The 14,874-nt window shown below is 38.7% G+C and overlaps 1 protein-coding gene across 2 annotated transcripts in view; it reads right to left on the bottom strand.

Annotated features, from left to right (window-relative positions):
- Positions 1 to 741: 741 nt before the first annotated feature.
- The window catches only part of LRP2 (LDL receptor related protein 2), a 348,324-nt gene continuing 334,191 nt past the window's right edge, over positions 742 to 14,874 (bottom strand). The window contains exons 73-79 of one of the 2 annotated variants that reach the window (XM_077447894.1): positions 13,196 to 13,263; positions 10,820 to 10,940; positions 8,760 to 8,889; positions 8,076 to 8,189; positions 6,876 to 6,974; positions 5,997 to 6,071; positions 742 to 1,477 (exon numbers count right to left, since the gene is read on the bottom strand). In XM_077447894.1, the coding sequence (XP_077304020.1) occupies positions 1,310 to 1,477; positions 5,997 to 6,071; positions 6,876 to 6,974; positions 8,076 to 8,189; positions 8,760 to 8,889; positions 10,820 to 10,940; positions 13,196 to 13,263 (775 nt within the window). In that variant the 3' untranslated portion in view covers positions 742 to 1,309. The remainder of the gene's footprint in view (positions 1,478 to 5,996; positions 6,072 to 6,875; positions 6,975 to 8,075; positions 8,190 to 8,759; positions 8,890 to 10,819; positions 10,941 to 13,195; positions 13,264 to 14,874) is intronic. The other variant, XM_077447895.1, reaches the window with a different exon arrangement.

The raw sequence follows: 14,874 nt of genomic DNA, 5'->3' as shown, positions 1-14,874 counted from the left end.
TAAAACCAAATGGCATCCTATAAAGAAAGAAAAAAATATATATATATATAATTCCAAATTAACCAGTATATATGGACATTAACAGACTCAGCATGTTCCACTAGTACTGCAAATGGACAATCTGATCATTTTTATTTTACTACACTTTTAACATTTCATTGATTAATTCATTGAGATTATTGTAAAATATTACAGGTGCTTGTATATTTCCCCATCCCAGGGGGGTCCACACGTGTGGCTCTTTGCAAGCCCTCTGGACCCGGGCTTCATCTTGAGGAGGTGGGAACGGCGTGTGGAGATCTTTGGACCGCTAGGTAGGATCTTTTCAAACTATTTATGGCTATAGGGTAGAGTTCCATTTCCTGAGCAGTAATTATCAATTTACTAATATATCACATGCACAAATGCTCACAGAATATGGGGTATTGAACATATGAATGTTTTGATATATCCTTTTAGAGCCAAAACAAAACTCCCTGAAGAAGACTTTGACCGAATAAGTTGAAACGCGCTGGGTCGGCCGTGTGGATATCATTCTTGTAATGTAGTGTCAATTGATAGTTGTACTGTGTAATAATTGATAGCTGCAATGGAACATGATTGTATACACCTGTAGCCAGAATTCATATTTTAAATCCCATTTCCATTCTTGTACTAATTTTGTCCAGTAAAGATTTTACAATATTATAAACTATATAAACTTTCTTGATTAGACAATGAAACAATGAAAATAACTTCCAATTAATTAATAGTGGTTTAATTATAGATTTCACTGCCAACTGATTGTTCCAAGGTTTGCATAGTCAGTAGTCTAAAACACTTTTCTAAAAACAGGTGTCAGAAAATATATGCAATTGAACAAATACACATATATAAATTTCGGCAGCTATATAAAGGTAATCTTCTGAACAGTAGTCTGTATAAACATCTGTACAATTACAAAAACGATGTTAAAGCGGGTCCCTGTACATATTAGTGTTTCTTTTTCTGAGCTCTATTAAAATTTCCTAACATGAACTTAATTGCTACCCCCAAAAGTTTTCACACATCATTGACATCAATAATCTTTCTTTTGACAATTTACAAATATACACAATATTTATAATATTATTTTCAGACAAGTTCAGTGCAAAGATATACATATAGTACATTGTGATAATTGTACATAAAAAATAAGAATTGGCATATCTCAAAAAAAAGGCAAAACATCACCTATCAGCTAAAAACAAAATACTCTGTAACGAGATGAACGTTCTTGACCAATATAAAAACATGTGCAAGAAAAGTGACATTGAAGGACTTGAATGAGTTATACATCTGAGTCTTCCTTGACGAGGTTGGCAGTGTCTATAAAAGTGTCCTCTGTTGGAGAGAAGGCCATTTGATGTGGTTCCTTTTTATGTGATGGTTTGGTGGGTGGCGGAGGCGTGAACGGAGATGGGTCTTCTTCAGCCTCCTGTTGTTGCTCTTTTTCCATCTAAAAGCATTTAAAAAGACATATTAAAGAGAGCCTGCTGTCTAAAGAAACTTTTTTGTAGTTCTAAGGCTTCATTCACATGGCCATAAAAATGTTACTGATGTTATGAAACGTGTTTTCTAGGAGAAAAGTTCCTTCATAATTTGTAAAATACTTGCGTATAGATGCATTTAAATGCATAAAGATGTGTACATAATTTGTTATTATGATCATTTATTTTACAATTTGTTTAGACGTTTATATGTGTAAGCATAGAAAAAGCATTTTCTTTGATGGCGATTTTTGGATTCTGTGTTATGGATCTGAAAGCAGCCCATGCTTACACACCCGTGTGAATGACTTAGTTGAAAACAATACAGCTGCATTCAGATCCATAATTAAAAAAATATACTGTATATGTGTGTTTTTACGGTCATGTGAATGAAGCCCAAGAGGCATTGCTGTTTAGCTTTCTAAATGAAAATGTGTGGGGTTGATTTACTAAAGACATATAGGTTGTTTCCTTTGCAGGGGAAGTTGCACTTTCAAGGGAATTTATTCACAAAAGTCCCCACCTTACATCTGAATCCTCAGAGTTTCCCTTTACATCTGAACACGCAGTGTTCCCTTACACTGTAAGGGGGGACTCTACAGACTCTGACGTAAGGGAGAACTGTGGGGACTCTAATTTAAGGGGTACACTGGGAACTCTGATGTACAGAGGGAACTCTGATGTAAGGGGAAACACTGAGGCCTCTGTTTTCCACAGCCCCCACTCTCAGAGTTTCCAGCATTCCCCTTTAATCAGGGTTCCCAAAGTCCCCCTTACACCAGAGTCTGCAGAGTTTTCCCTTACATCAAAGTTCACATAGCTCCCTTTACATCAGAGTCCACAGAGCTCTTCCTTATATAAAAGTCTGCAGAGTTCTCCCTTACATCAGAATCCACAGAGTCTTCCTTGCATCAGAGTCCACAGAATAAAAATAAAAAAAAAATACACTGCAGCCCTTTCCTCCAACATTGTGTGTGAGGAAAGGAGAGCCGTTAACCGGTAAGGCTATCAGTTTACACTGGTAATCAATGCCCTGATTATCAGTGCCGCCTATCAGTGCTCATCAATGCCGCCTATCATTGCTCATCAGTGCCCATCAGTGCAGCCTTATCAGTGCACATCATTGAAGAAGAAATATTACTTATTTGCTAAATTTAAACAGAAACTAAGGAAAACGTTTACTTTATTTTTTTACTTTTTGATATTTTTTCCATTGTTTAGCAAAAAATAAAAAACCCAGTGGTGATTAAATATCACCATAAGAAAACTCTATTTGTGTGAAAATGTAAGAAAAAAAATGTAATTTGGGTACAGTGTTACACAACAGCGCAACTGTCAAAGTATGACAGAGCTGTAAGCTGAAAATTGACCTGGGCACGAAGGGGGTGAAAGTTCCTAGTACTGACATGGTTAAGGGGGGCTCTAATGTAAGGGTGAATGTGGTGCACACACTCTCTCTCTCTCATGGGAGGGAGGGGGGACTGTTAGTGCAGGCTCTGGGCTGTATGAGAGAGACTCTCTTAGCTCAGAGTCCTGCAGCCAGCAACCCCACTGCCCCCCCCCCCCCCCACAGTGGCAAAATGGCAGGGTCTATTTGCAAGTGTGACCTGGTAGTTCCACCACTGCCCCTCCACCTTCACTCGAATATTTAATGTAACACCCCTTGCATCCAATGGAGACCAAACACAGTGTAGGTGGCACACTAGTAAGTACAGTTATTCAAACAAAAATGAAAGAACACTAGGTACCTGCACTCAAAGCAGCAATTTTAGAAAATATTGTCACACTCAATAATCAAGTAACTACCTGAAGCCCCGATTATGCAACCCTCTCCTCCCTCCATCCCAACTTCACAAATATTAGTGGGTAATTAAACCCAAGAACAAATAAAAATTAAGAGATAAGGATATGTTTGTAGTCCATATCAGAAGAGACTCCTAAATTGACATCCATGGCTCCCTCCATAGACACAGTGGAAGAGTGACACATAGTTATATACAGTATTAGGTGCTTCTGATAATTATGTGTGAGCACATTTTCTCTAACTAAAATTGCATATGTGAGTGTAGGCACATAAGGTTCTCTTTTCATTTTTGTTATAACTGTTTATTGTTCTCCTTGCTGGAGAAAAAGCTGTATTCGAGGACCTGCGGTGCAAGAATCCCCCTGCTTCTGCTTTTTTCACTCTGTGGATCTGTCATTTGTATACCTCTCCTGCTGCTGTTTAATTATTCCTCCATCAATCATCAGACCATCAGTCATCAAAGAGTAGACCTGACATGAACCAAGATGGCCATCTTGAAATATTGTCACAGTGTGGAAGTATGGTAGGTCAATAATTTGTAAAACTCAAACGTACCCCCTCCTGCTGCCTTTACTCCCTGACTCGACAGAGTTCAAAATAAAAACACTCCCAAACAGTCCCTCCACTGCTTAGCCTTTGTGCTGCTGTACAACCTGTAATGTGCTAGGAAACTGTATAGAGCAATTATTGAGAGCAAAAGTTTTTAAAGATGCTGTATATTGTAAGATGGCCAGGTTATATTAACAGGTACAGTATATAAGGTTTTTGATTGTTTCGCTGTAAGGAAAATTTGCAGTTTTCTGTGTCTGTGTTTGTATGTGTGTGTTCTAAACTTTAACAATGAGTTTTAAAGGCTAACCCCTTGTTGCCCAACCTGGCATCTCTTTAAAACATTTTGAATGCCTGGAGGCAGGATTGATGATCATGGGACCACTGTAACTTGCTGTCCGAGCGGTCACGTGATCAGGAGCCAGTCTTGCTGGCTATGAATTGTTAGTGGGGACTGACAGCTGCCTTTGACAACTTGGTCTCTTTGCTGGGAGCATGCAGGGAGTACGCTCTCAGCACAAAAACCTTGGCACCCCAGTGACGCATATGTGTGGCATGTGGGTGTTACAGTCCACCCTATCTGCCACAACACATATGTGTTAAGTGGGCAACAACAGATTAAAAGAAAGCTTGGCATACATGTTTGCTAACTACATATACAAACCCTGCTTCTTTCTTTACAAAATGTGTACTTACTAAACATAAACTATACTTTCCCTGTTAATATTGTATGATTTGCCATAATCATGTCTTCCTGGTGAAAGTCTAATTCAGCCATAGAGTGATTTCACACTTTCTATCACAAAAATATCATGCTTTAGGCAAAACTCATCAACTCTGACTTCCAAAGGGAAGTTATTTCAAATCACCACAAAAAAGAAAAGTGGTAACACTGCATAACAACATTTCCAAAAACTTTCCAAAAGAACATTTCTGTTTCTAAAGCTACATTCTATTCTTCCACTGTAGTTGTACATGTAGACACCTTTTAAACAAGGAGTTTGCCTTTCTGTTGTACATTTACTAGCTCTTCTCGGAATTGTTGATGTATAACTTTTTTTTAACTCAAAGAGACTCTGTCATTTTGTCTACAATGATAGAACCCAGGAGATTAACCCAGGAGATTAACATCATTATACTGTAATCATAAAGTCCAACTCCAATCAATTTGACATATTGGAGATTTTTCACTTACAGCCTATTTATATGTTTCAGGCTTAACAAGAATCAAAAGGGAATCTCTCTAAAGGGCACATAGACAGCAATAACAACACTTTTTCTAGTAACGTTTGGAAAGGGCAAGCACTTCTGTCAAGTATATTTCTATCTGTGCCCCTTTTGGAGAAATGTCCCCTCACTTTCTGTCCAGGTGATAGGTGTCAAACAAGAACAGGAAGTAAGGCTAAACCAACTTAACAAGACTAAAAAAAATAAAAATCTGTCTCCCCAGCACAAAGCCCTCTGTCCTTAATTAGCATCCTCTGAAAGTCATCAATAACTGGTGGCTCTAAATCCCAGCTGTCACTGACAACTCTGATTCTCATTTAAGCCAAAAGGTGGCAGTGTTTATCTGTTTAATACTGTAATTGTTAAGCACAATTACAATACTAAAAAGCAGAAATGTTTTAATTATCTTTTGTCTTAAAATGTTAGCACATTTGTCATCCTATAAAAAAAGGGCATGGTTTTTGTTTTTTTTTAAAAAAGGTTATCAAATTAAAGCCTTAAAATTTGATTTAGGTATGCAAATTAGTTATTATCAACTGATGTATGCTGATGCTGCTTAATGTGGCCTAGATACCTAGACAATGACGCTGATTATGAATTGGTTAACAAGCTTATGCTTAAAAAGCACACCAAAGGAGGATTTTTAGTAAAATATGTCACTCACAACCAATAGTTTAAAGATGTTTATTAGTATCCAACTAAAGCTTCCCATACATTATACAATTTTCTCTAGATTTACCTTCAACTATGTAGTGCAAGGACCTGCATACAAATTGAAAGTGTTTAGGTATGACCTCATATTATATGGTTTTGGTAAATCTAAAGGAAAATTGTACAAGAAAATTGGATAATGTATGGCCAGCATAAGTTATCACACACTCTCCTTTATATCCAAAAAACATTCTCACCTCTGAGTAGATTGGATTTTCAAAATTTGTGCTTTGTTTAACTTTCCTCTTAAAGAAATTCCACTTGGACTCCGGCTGTAAAATATTGAGAAGTATAAAAGTACAATTTGGCTTTAGGTAAAGTAATTCTAACGTGCAGATATATACAATATGTACAACAATTTAAAGTTATTGTAATATCAGAAACATTGACAAATTTGGTGTTTTAAGGACATTGGGAGAATTAACAAAACTTCCTAAGCCATTATATTGGCACAGGAAACTGGAGTGAGCGGCATGCACCATAGGTCCCTCTGCAACTACCATGTCAGTGTCTATTTCAAAGGGAAATATAAACAGCCACAGGTTCAGTGCCTAATTAACAAAAGCATTCTGATTGGACCGGGTGTACAGGAGGTGATCTGTCTTCCGATAATCTGCCAGACTGCTCACATGTCTCTCTCTGTATGATCACACTACGAGCCCGGAGTCTGGGTATAGGTAGAGAAATTTACATTCACTACCTATATGTCAAATTTTTAACTCTGGCAAATGCAGGATTAATGTCCTTCATTCTCCCTCTTGTCATCAGCTTAGCTGGGGGAAAGGCCCGCAGAGAGAGCTGGAGCAAGCAGCTCTCCTGTCCTTATTGCTGTATGCTTAATATGTCTCTTATGCAATAAAAAGCCTGCCTGTTTAAAATGTTTTAATTATTAAAAACAAGAAGTCTGCTGTAGCGCTAGTATGCAACAATAACTGTTAGAGGCTGACTGGTTGTTCAAGGGAACACAGATATTTTAAACACTGCCTTGTATAAGCGGGTTAGTTGCATCATAAAAAGAGTTTGTGTGCAGTGGGGAATTGTAATAAAATAGAATAAGTTTTGTGCAGTGTAATAACCTGGGTTGCTTCAGCATTTGCTGATGTCTGAGGAGTGTCAGCTGCATATAACGGGTTTTCGAAGTTATCGGACTTTTGCACATTGGTGATTTCAGTCACCTGAAAAAAAGAGAAGCAATTAATAAAGTGATAGAGCTTTGTAAGCCATGTCCTTCAATTCATCTAGTTTTCAAAGTGAAAAACAAAATTCTGAAACTATAAAAGAACAATGCTGCATAGAAAATACTCAGATATGGCATGAAACTGAATTTATTTAACAAGGTTACATTGTTCCCTGTAAGGTTTGAGAGCTGATTTATCTTCCTTTTCAATTTTTTAGTTTTTATTATTGAACTTTAAAGGGGTTGTAAAGGCTTGTGTTTCTTCACCTTAATGCACCCCGTGCATTAAGGTGAAAAAACACCTTGCAATCATCACCCCCCCCCCCCCCTGTTTTACTTACCTGAGGTCCGAATTTCCGTAACCATGTCCCCCGCCATCCCTCTCTCCATGGGTTCCCGGCTCTTGATTAGATATATTGATAGCAGCCCAGCCATTGGCTCCCGTTGCTGTCAATCAACTTCAATGAAGTGGGCACTGGGGGGTGGGGCCGAGTCCTGCATTCGGCCTCTATGGATACTGAATGCTGGACTCGGGAGTGCGTCCGCAAGATAACCCCCTCGGGAGAGCACTTTTTCTCTTCTCATCTTCTTTAATGGGATAATAATGAAGCTGCTGTGCTGGTGATACTGATGTACTTATGCCAAACATATTTTAAAAGGCATTTGTTTTGCACGATCTGAAAATTGCGAATCAACGCTTACCAAACTTCTACTAACACACAAAATTAGCATAAGGGGCCCAAAGGGTGGCGCTTGAGAAATGAACTTGCTCTTTATACTCTCATAGTAAACCACTATGCTTGTGTTTGTCAAACGACAATTTGCGGATAGTTAGTATGCAAGACAAAATCCTGCACACGTGCTTTTGACAAAAATCTGACAAACCGTGTGTATGAGGCCTAACTCTGCTGCTGGCAGTACGTAACAAGCTGAGTTTGGAGTATTGGTATAGATTTATGTAAAACGAAGGCTTTCAGATAGAGCCACCAAAGCTTTATTATTTGTAGATTTGGACAGAGTGCAAAACATTAACAGATCAATATGAAATCTCACGGGTGAGGTCAAAATTGACTTTGTTATTAATTAGCTAACAGCTTACATCTGGTGGCTGTGTGACGGTTACAATGCTGACACCTCCTTCCCTGTTATCAGAATACATTGGATTCTCATATGTAACTGGTTCCTTCCCAGCATCCAGTGTGAAGGTCGGACTCTAAAAAAAAACACCATAAACAGAAATTTAGTAAATTTGAAAACAATTTGGCTTTTGTTGCTTGGGAATTTTAAAGGGTTAGTCATAAAACTGATATTGTATTGTGTAACGGTTGCTGGACAGTTAAAATATCTTTGTTTCTTATATATCTAAGGCATTCTGCGTTTGAGCTTCTGATCTGCCCTACTGCAATCATTATAAGAGGTTCCTGTTCTCCCTGTTGGATTATTTATTTTTCTATATAATGGTGAATGTGATGGGAGATCCTGCAACTTGCAAAAGATGACTGTGAAAAGATTTTGGATTATGGCAAGGAGATCTTACTCTTGGAATATCCAAGACATATAGAAAGCTTTTGGCTTACTTGGCTTCAACTATAACTAAATAACAGCTTTGGGTATACTGACCCTTCAGGTAAGGTCGACTGCAGTAACTTATTTTAGCTAGATATAAGCTGACTTATCATATCATAGATAATAAGGTCTAGACACATCTAGTTTTAATTGTTTTAAGCACCTTGTTATATTATTTTCCATAATAAACAACATAATATAATAAATACAAATGTACCATTTGCATTGCTCTATCTATGGAAGACTCTGCGCCAAATCCAGACACTCCCATGTCCATAGTGACATCAGCTCCAGATCTGAACGTCACACCATTGCCGTTTTCTGTAGATTTCACCAATGCACTAAGACTGCAATGATAAAGATTTGATTATTAAAGTACTTGGTGATGATAATGACAAATTATTGGAGCTTAAAGATACCCTGTCACCACAGCCTAGACTCACAATAAAATATAGACTGGTAATCAGTAAGAGTTGTACTGGTTACTACAGCAGTTTAAGACTTATATATAGAGGATATTAGCCATGATTCATTATTCAGGAAGAAAATCAACACTTCTGTCAGATTGTGCGTCTTTTTGGGCCACCCAAAGTTCCGCTTATATACTTGTAATACATTGCCAGCCCGTGTTTTGTTGTAAGTCTAGGATATGGCAACAAGATCTCTTTAAAGGGGTACCATTATCAACAAAATGCAGATATAAAAAATGTTTGTTAGTTTACTATATTACACAGGAAGTTTTAATAAATGTGCATGTCTGTTTAAATATAGGGTACTTAAAGAGGTTCTCAAGGCTCCTTCAGAAAAAAATAAAAGTCAGCAGCTACAAATACTGTAGCTGCTGACTTTTAATATCAGGACTTTTATCTGTCTAAGGATCTAGCGATGTCCTTACCAAAGCCAGTTTTTTCAGATGCTGCCGCTGCCATCTCCAACAAGTCGAAACGGCAGTGAAGCATTGTGAATTCACAGCTGGTTCCCTACTGCGTGAAGCATGCGCTCTGTGAATGGGCTGGCTACAGGGGAAGGAGGATGGGGGCCAAACTTTCATCTGAGTTTGGGGGCAAACTCAGCTGGAAGTGTGAGCAGGTACCTGTCAAATCCAGGTACCCGCTACCCCCCTCCCCACCAAGTGTGGCAGCGGAGGGGGAAGGAGGTAGGCAAGTGGAGCTTCCCCTTTTGGGTGGAGCTCCACTTTAATGGTTTATTTATCACAGAGCTCTCAAAAATAAAATATTGAGAATAAGACCACATCATTGATATTTGCATAATGTAAAGCTGTAGTGAGGTTAGAGCCTCTTTCGGGGTTGGAGCTGTTCCATTAGGGGAGTTCTTCCTTACTTTTTGATTTTACTTCCTGTTAGAACTGAATTGATGGGAAAGCTCTTTAAATGGTTACAAACAAAGTTAGTAACAAAAACATATTCTTAACCTGGCCACAGGTTCAAGTGGAAGTAAAACTCTACAATAACACCATAACATTATGTATGAGGAGGAACATTAAATTCACTCTTCTCTTCCTTTATAATATTTCCCACATGTCATTTCAACCCAAGTGTGAAATGTCACAATAAATCTGGATCACTGAACACCAAATACAAACAAGCACCTATGTCTCCTATTTAAAGTGGACCTTCAGTCATTTTTTTCAAATCTGTTTAGTATCAATTGTCTGCCCCTCCTTTACTGCCTTTGCAGAAAACAAAAATTACAATTTGGTGCCAGTAAATACTTTATTCATGCCCTTCTTCTTTCTGTTTAGGTCATGCACCTAGGCGAATGACATAGGCAGATGCAGCCTCAATGACTCCGGGATAGAATCATCAGTAACACCAGGAGTCATCAGGTTTTCTGTTTCTTTTTTCACTGTCCTCACTGTTTACGTATGCCTGTACTGCACATGTGCTAGTGCACAGCCACACTGACCATCCACTTCTCCACCCTCTATAATGGCAATGCTCGCACTTGTGCCAGCGGCCGCACTGAGTGTGCACGAGATTTACAATTATAGAGGGTGGAGATTCAGGAAAATGACCAGGAAGTCAAAGAACGCTGGCTTCAGTTCCCCTCACTTAATATGACCGCAGTGGTACAACAGGGAGAGTGCCCTTCCAGCTTACTTTTTGAATATGAAAGAGGCAGATTTTGTTGTGGTAAGTGGATAAATAACGAAACTGATATTTTTTCCATACTAATAGCATTTTTTTGCAAAATTCATCAACTTTAACTGAAGTTCCTTTAATTACCAGCGCTGTCACCGTGCCATGATGCTCTTACCTGGGGAATTTAGGAAGTGCCGGTAACAGTTTTCCTGTTCGCCTGTAATTGAACATGCCGCCAATCACCAATGCGCAAATGATAATTATCAAAACCACAGTAAGAAGCACAGCAACAGCAGCTAAAAATAAGTAACACAAATATAGTTATTTACAGTATCAAGCTGTACATGAAAAGTAATCTACTGCATGTGCAAGAAGAATGCAATACTTTTAACATCACATAAAGCTCTTGGAAATATAACTATAATTTAGGATCCATTATGGGAAAGTACCAATTTAAAGTGGATGTAAACTGTAACTGGATGACAGTTAGGGGTTGATTTATTAAAGGCATATAGGCTGTTTTTACTTTGTTGGGGAATTTTCCTTTAGCTTATTGATTTTGGTGAAAAAATACTTTGCAAATAATACCCAATCACATGCAATGAAAATATATATAAAAAAAGCATTTTTAACTGAAGGGTGAAAACTGAAGGATGAAAGTCAGCAGAGTTTCATCAAATTCAGCTAAAGGTGAAATTGCCTCAAAGTGAATAGCCTTTTTGCCTTTGGTAAACCAACCTTTAATTTTCTAAAGCACTGTGAAACAAACAACGGTCATGTTGTTTCTTCTAGTAAATACAGTTTACTACTCACTCCAGTTGTGGTTGCATGTCATTGCTTAGGGTGTGCTTCCTAGTGTCGGCAATCATGGAAGATGCCTGCTTAAAAAGCATCAGTCTAGCTGCTTACAGTCTCTATCTGAAGCTCCTTTAACAAGGTGACAGCAAAACATTTGGGAGAAAGGAGCACTGTTTTATCATCCTTTAACACAGAGGGGGTGATTTAGTAAAACTAGTGCATACAGAATCTTGTGGGGCTGTGTATAGTAACCAATAATTTTCTAGATCTTATTGTCAATGCATAACAGCTCTTTCACACAGGTGGACAATGCCAGCGGATCCGCCTGCTCAGCGGGGGATCTGTCTGCTTATTCCCACTGAGCAGGTGGATAACAAGTCCGTGTCCACTCCACTTATGCAGAACGGACACGGACACAGCCCGATTTCCTCTTTCGGTGGACAAATGTAAACGGACCCCTTTATGTTTACCTTTGACTGTCATCTGATAGGCAGATCCCCCATTCGTCTGTTTTGGCGAATAGGATAAGATCAGATGTCGGCAATGGATGGTCCAGTCGGTCTTCCTGTTAGTTTTTTTAATTTTCCATTGCCGACTTCCGATCTGATCCTATCTGCCAAAACAGATGGATAGGGGATCCTTTCCCCATATGTCTGGTGGGGAGAAATAGCACTCTGTTTACATTTGGCCGCCCATAGATGAAAGTGGGCTGTATCCATGTTCATTCTGCATAAGTGAAGCCGACATGAACTTGTCATCCGCCTGCTCATTGGGCAGCGTATCTGCTGGTGTAGTCTGCCTGTGTGAAAGAGCCCTTATTTGTTGGCAGTAAAATCTAGAAGACACAGCCCGCTTTCCTCTATGGGTGGTCTAATGTAATTGGACCAAGTGTCTGTTTACATTCGACTGTCATTCAATCTGCCAGACAGATGGGGAACGTCTGTTTGGTGGATAGGATCAGATCGAATGTCAGCAATAGATGGTCCGATTGGGTCTGATTGGTTATTATGCATAGCTGCACCAGATTCTGTGTGCACCAGTTTTAGTAAATTTCCCCCACAGTGTCTAAACTAGGATCTCAATGGCAGGATCACCAAGTAATAATATAATGGAATCTGTAGATTTACAAAAAAATAAGACTGAAATTGACTTTAGGTAACTGAGGTTTTATCTATTTAATCTTCTGCACCAATAGTGAAAGCAACAGGTTTTACCACTACTAGAATTTGTAGCTGACAGCAATAACATTTAGCCTTTATTCAAATTTTAAAACGACTGCTTCAAAACCTCTAGAAAGTAGTCAAATCTATAAAGTACATACAATTTTGCATAGAATCCCCATATTGGATCGTCCAAATGTCCTTTGCAAACAGGATGGTGAAGAAGCAGTCCCTTTCATTACAAATGCCCCTGACTATAGTACTTGAGAATTTTGGTAAAAGTCAATTCAATGAATGACTATTCCAACATGTCTCGTCACCAGATTGCCTTTGTCACGGTAAACCAGGGTGCTAAAGAAATGCTTAAAAAGCTTGTGTGTCTAAAGGTGTATTTCCTCTTTTCAAGGGGCAGTAGAACATTTCATATAAGTTTAGGTACCTGATTAGTACTTTTCAGAAATGACTAACACACAGGTTTTATAAAATTATTCCATTATTTGAATAAAGGATGAGTTGTAATCTAGCAGTAGTAGGCTACTACAATTGTGACAAAAAGACTGAGTATAAATATAATGCGATAAAATGAAATGTACCTGTTCCTGGAGGTAAACCAGCCCTATATGATATATTGCAATAGCTTCCTGTGAAACCTGATGTACACCTGCAAATCAAAAACAATACATGTAAAACTGAATCCCGTATTTTCAGTATTCAGCGAAACAGACTTGTTTGTTTATTTTTAGAGAAACAAGGTGCCATATATGCAAGTGTGCAGAGTTGTTGTATAGTCCCATGTACAGTGCAGGGCCATCTTTATCAGAAAGTACTGAACGGTCAGAGCCAGGGGTTGTGAACTAGTGTGTGCTCTTTATGGCACCATGTTTGAACATGAATGAACACTAGAATTCATAGGACGATGGAGCAGATTGTTCAGTTGTTACAAAATGTTCTACAGCTCACTGTCAATCATTTACAGCATTAGACTGGAGAGCTTAAAAGGAGCTCTGCATTATACAGAAAGCAGATAACACCCTGTTTCCAAATTGTCACGCTACTCTACTCTACTGCTAATAGTTTATTTCTCAATGTCAGGACTTGAGAGTGAGAGAACTGATATTAGACAACTCACTATTTCTGACAGGGTAGTAGTTATGATTTGTGCCTAGCTGTGTGTTGCCCTTTACAGTCCTACAATCCTAGACCATGGCATACGTTGGCTATGCAGAAATTTGGGCCTCATGTGACAATCAGCAAGTACACACTACCAGCCATGTTGCATTAACCCAGTGTCATACAAGCACTAAAGCAGACCAGCCCATCTGGCAAGTTTCTGTCTAGTTGTGAGTTTGGATCTGAATTAACAACAGAATTAGCCACCAGGGGTATATTTTCAATATTGGATACTATAGGCACACAAGTTTTGAAGCCCTAAGTAACTCTTCCCTAGTAGGGTCACCTATACACTGGCCATTGTAACTATAGCCTTCAGGGCTCTGATGCAAGAAACCATGACGGGCCTCCCTAACCCCTTTCCCACTGATCCTGGGGCCCTGTACTCCTGTCACGGGGCCATTTATTATGGTCCTGTGGCAGGAACATTTCATATTTTCTGCAGTGGACCCCCTTCCTTGCATCTTGCCCCCCCACAGTAGTGGAAAGCCAGGGCCCATATTTCCACCACTGGTGCTAGTCGTTTTTTAATGTTGTTTACCATGTTATTTTATTTTTTATATTTTTTCGTATTATTTTTTTTTTAAACAATTTTCCTTTTAGGAGCTTTGTTGGGTGGGGGGTCTTTGGTGAAACTTCAGGGATCTAAACAGACCTATGATTTTTCACCTTTGAGACAGAGAAAATAGATTGCGGACACAGCCCTCAAATTCCCTTTCTGCAGCTTCAGCTACACAGAATGAATATACAGGTATAGCTCTGTACAGAGCTTCCTGCTCATTCACAAACCAAACCGTAGTTAACACAATTTACTATACTTTGATTATGAATGACACAGAAGCAATTGGTATCGATCATTCACTTTGTCCAATCAGAATAGGAAGGGGCCTCTTCAAGATAAGGCATTCACCACATGTGTTTTTAATGAGTCAGCTGACTCATACATTCAATGTGAGAAGGAACAGTAATGTATATCATGAGCGAACATGCCTTCCCACATATACATACACAATTACATGCTATACATAAAACCAATGTGTTTTAAACCACAAAGACATATTAATCAGACTATATATACTGTATATCAAGATGATCTTGTTTA

Source organism: Lithobates pipiens, unplaced genomic scaffold (assembly GCF_037356315.1).
Source record: "Lithobates pipiens isolate NorthernLeopardFrog02 unplaced genomic scaffold, aLitPip1_a1.2 Scaffold_22, whole genome shotgun sequence".
NCBI lineage: Eukaryota > Metazoa > Chordata > Amphibia > Anura > Ranidae > Lithobates > Lithobates pipiens.
The sequence above is the reverse complement of the archived record's forward strand: the minus strand, read 5'-3'. Positions and strand labels throughout refer to the sequence as shown.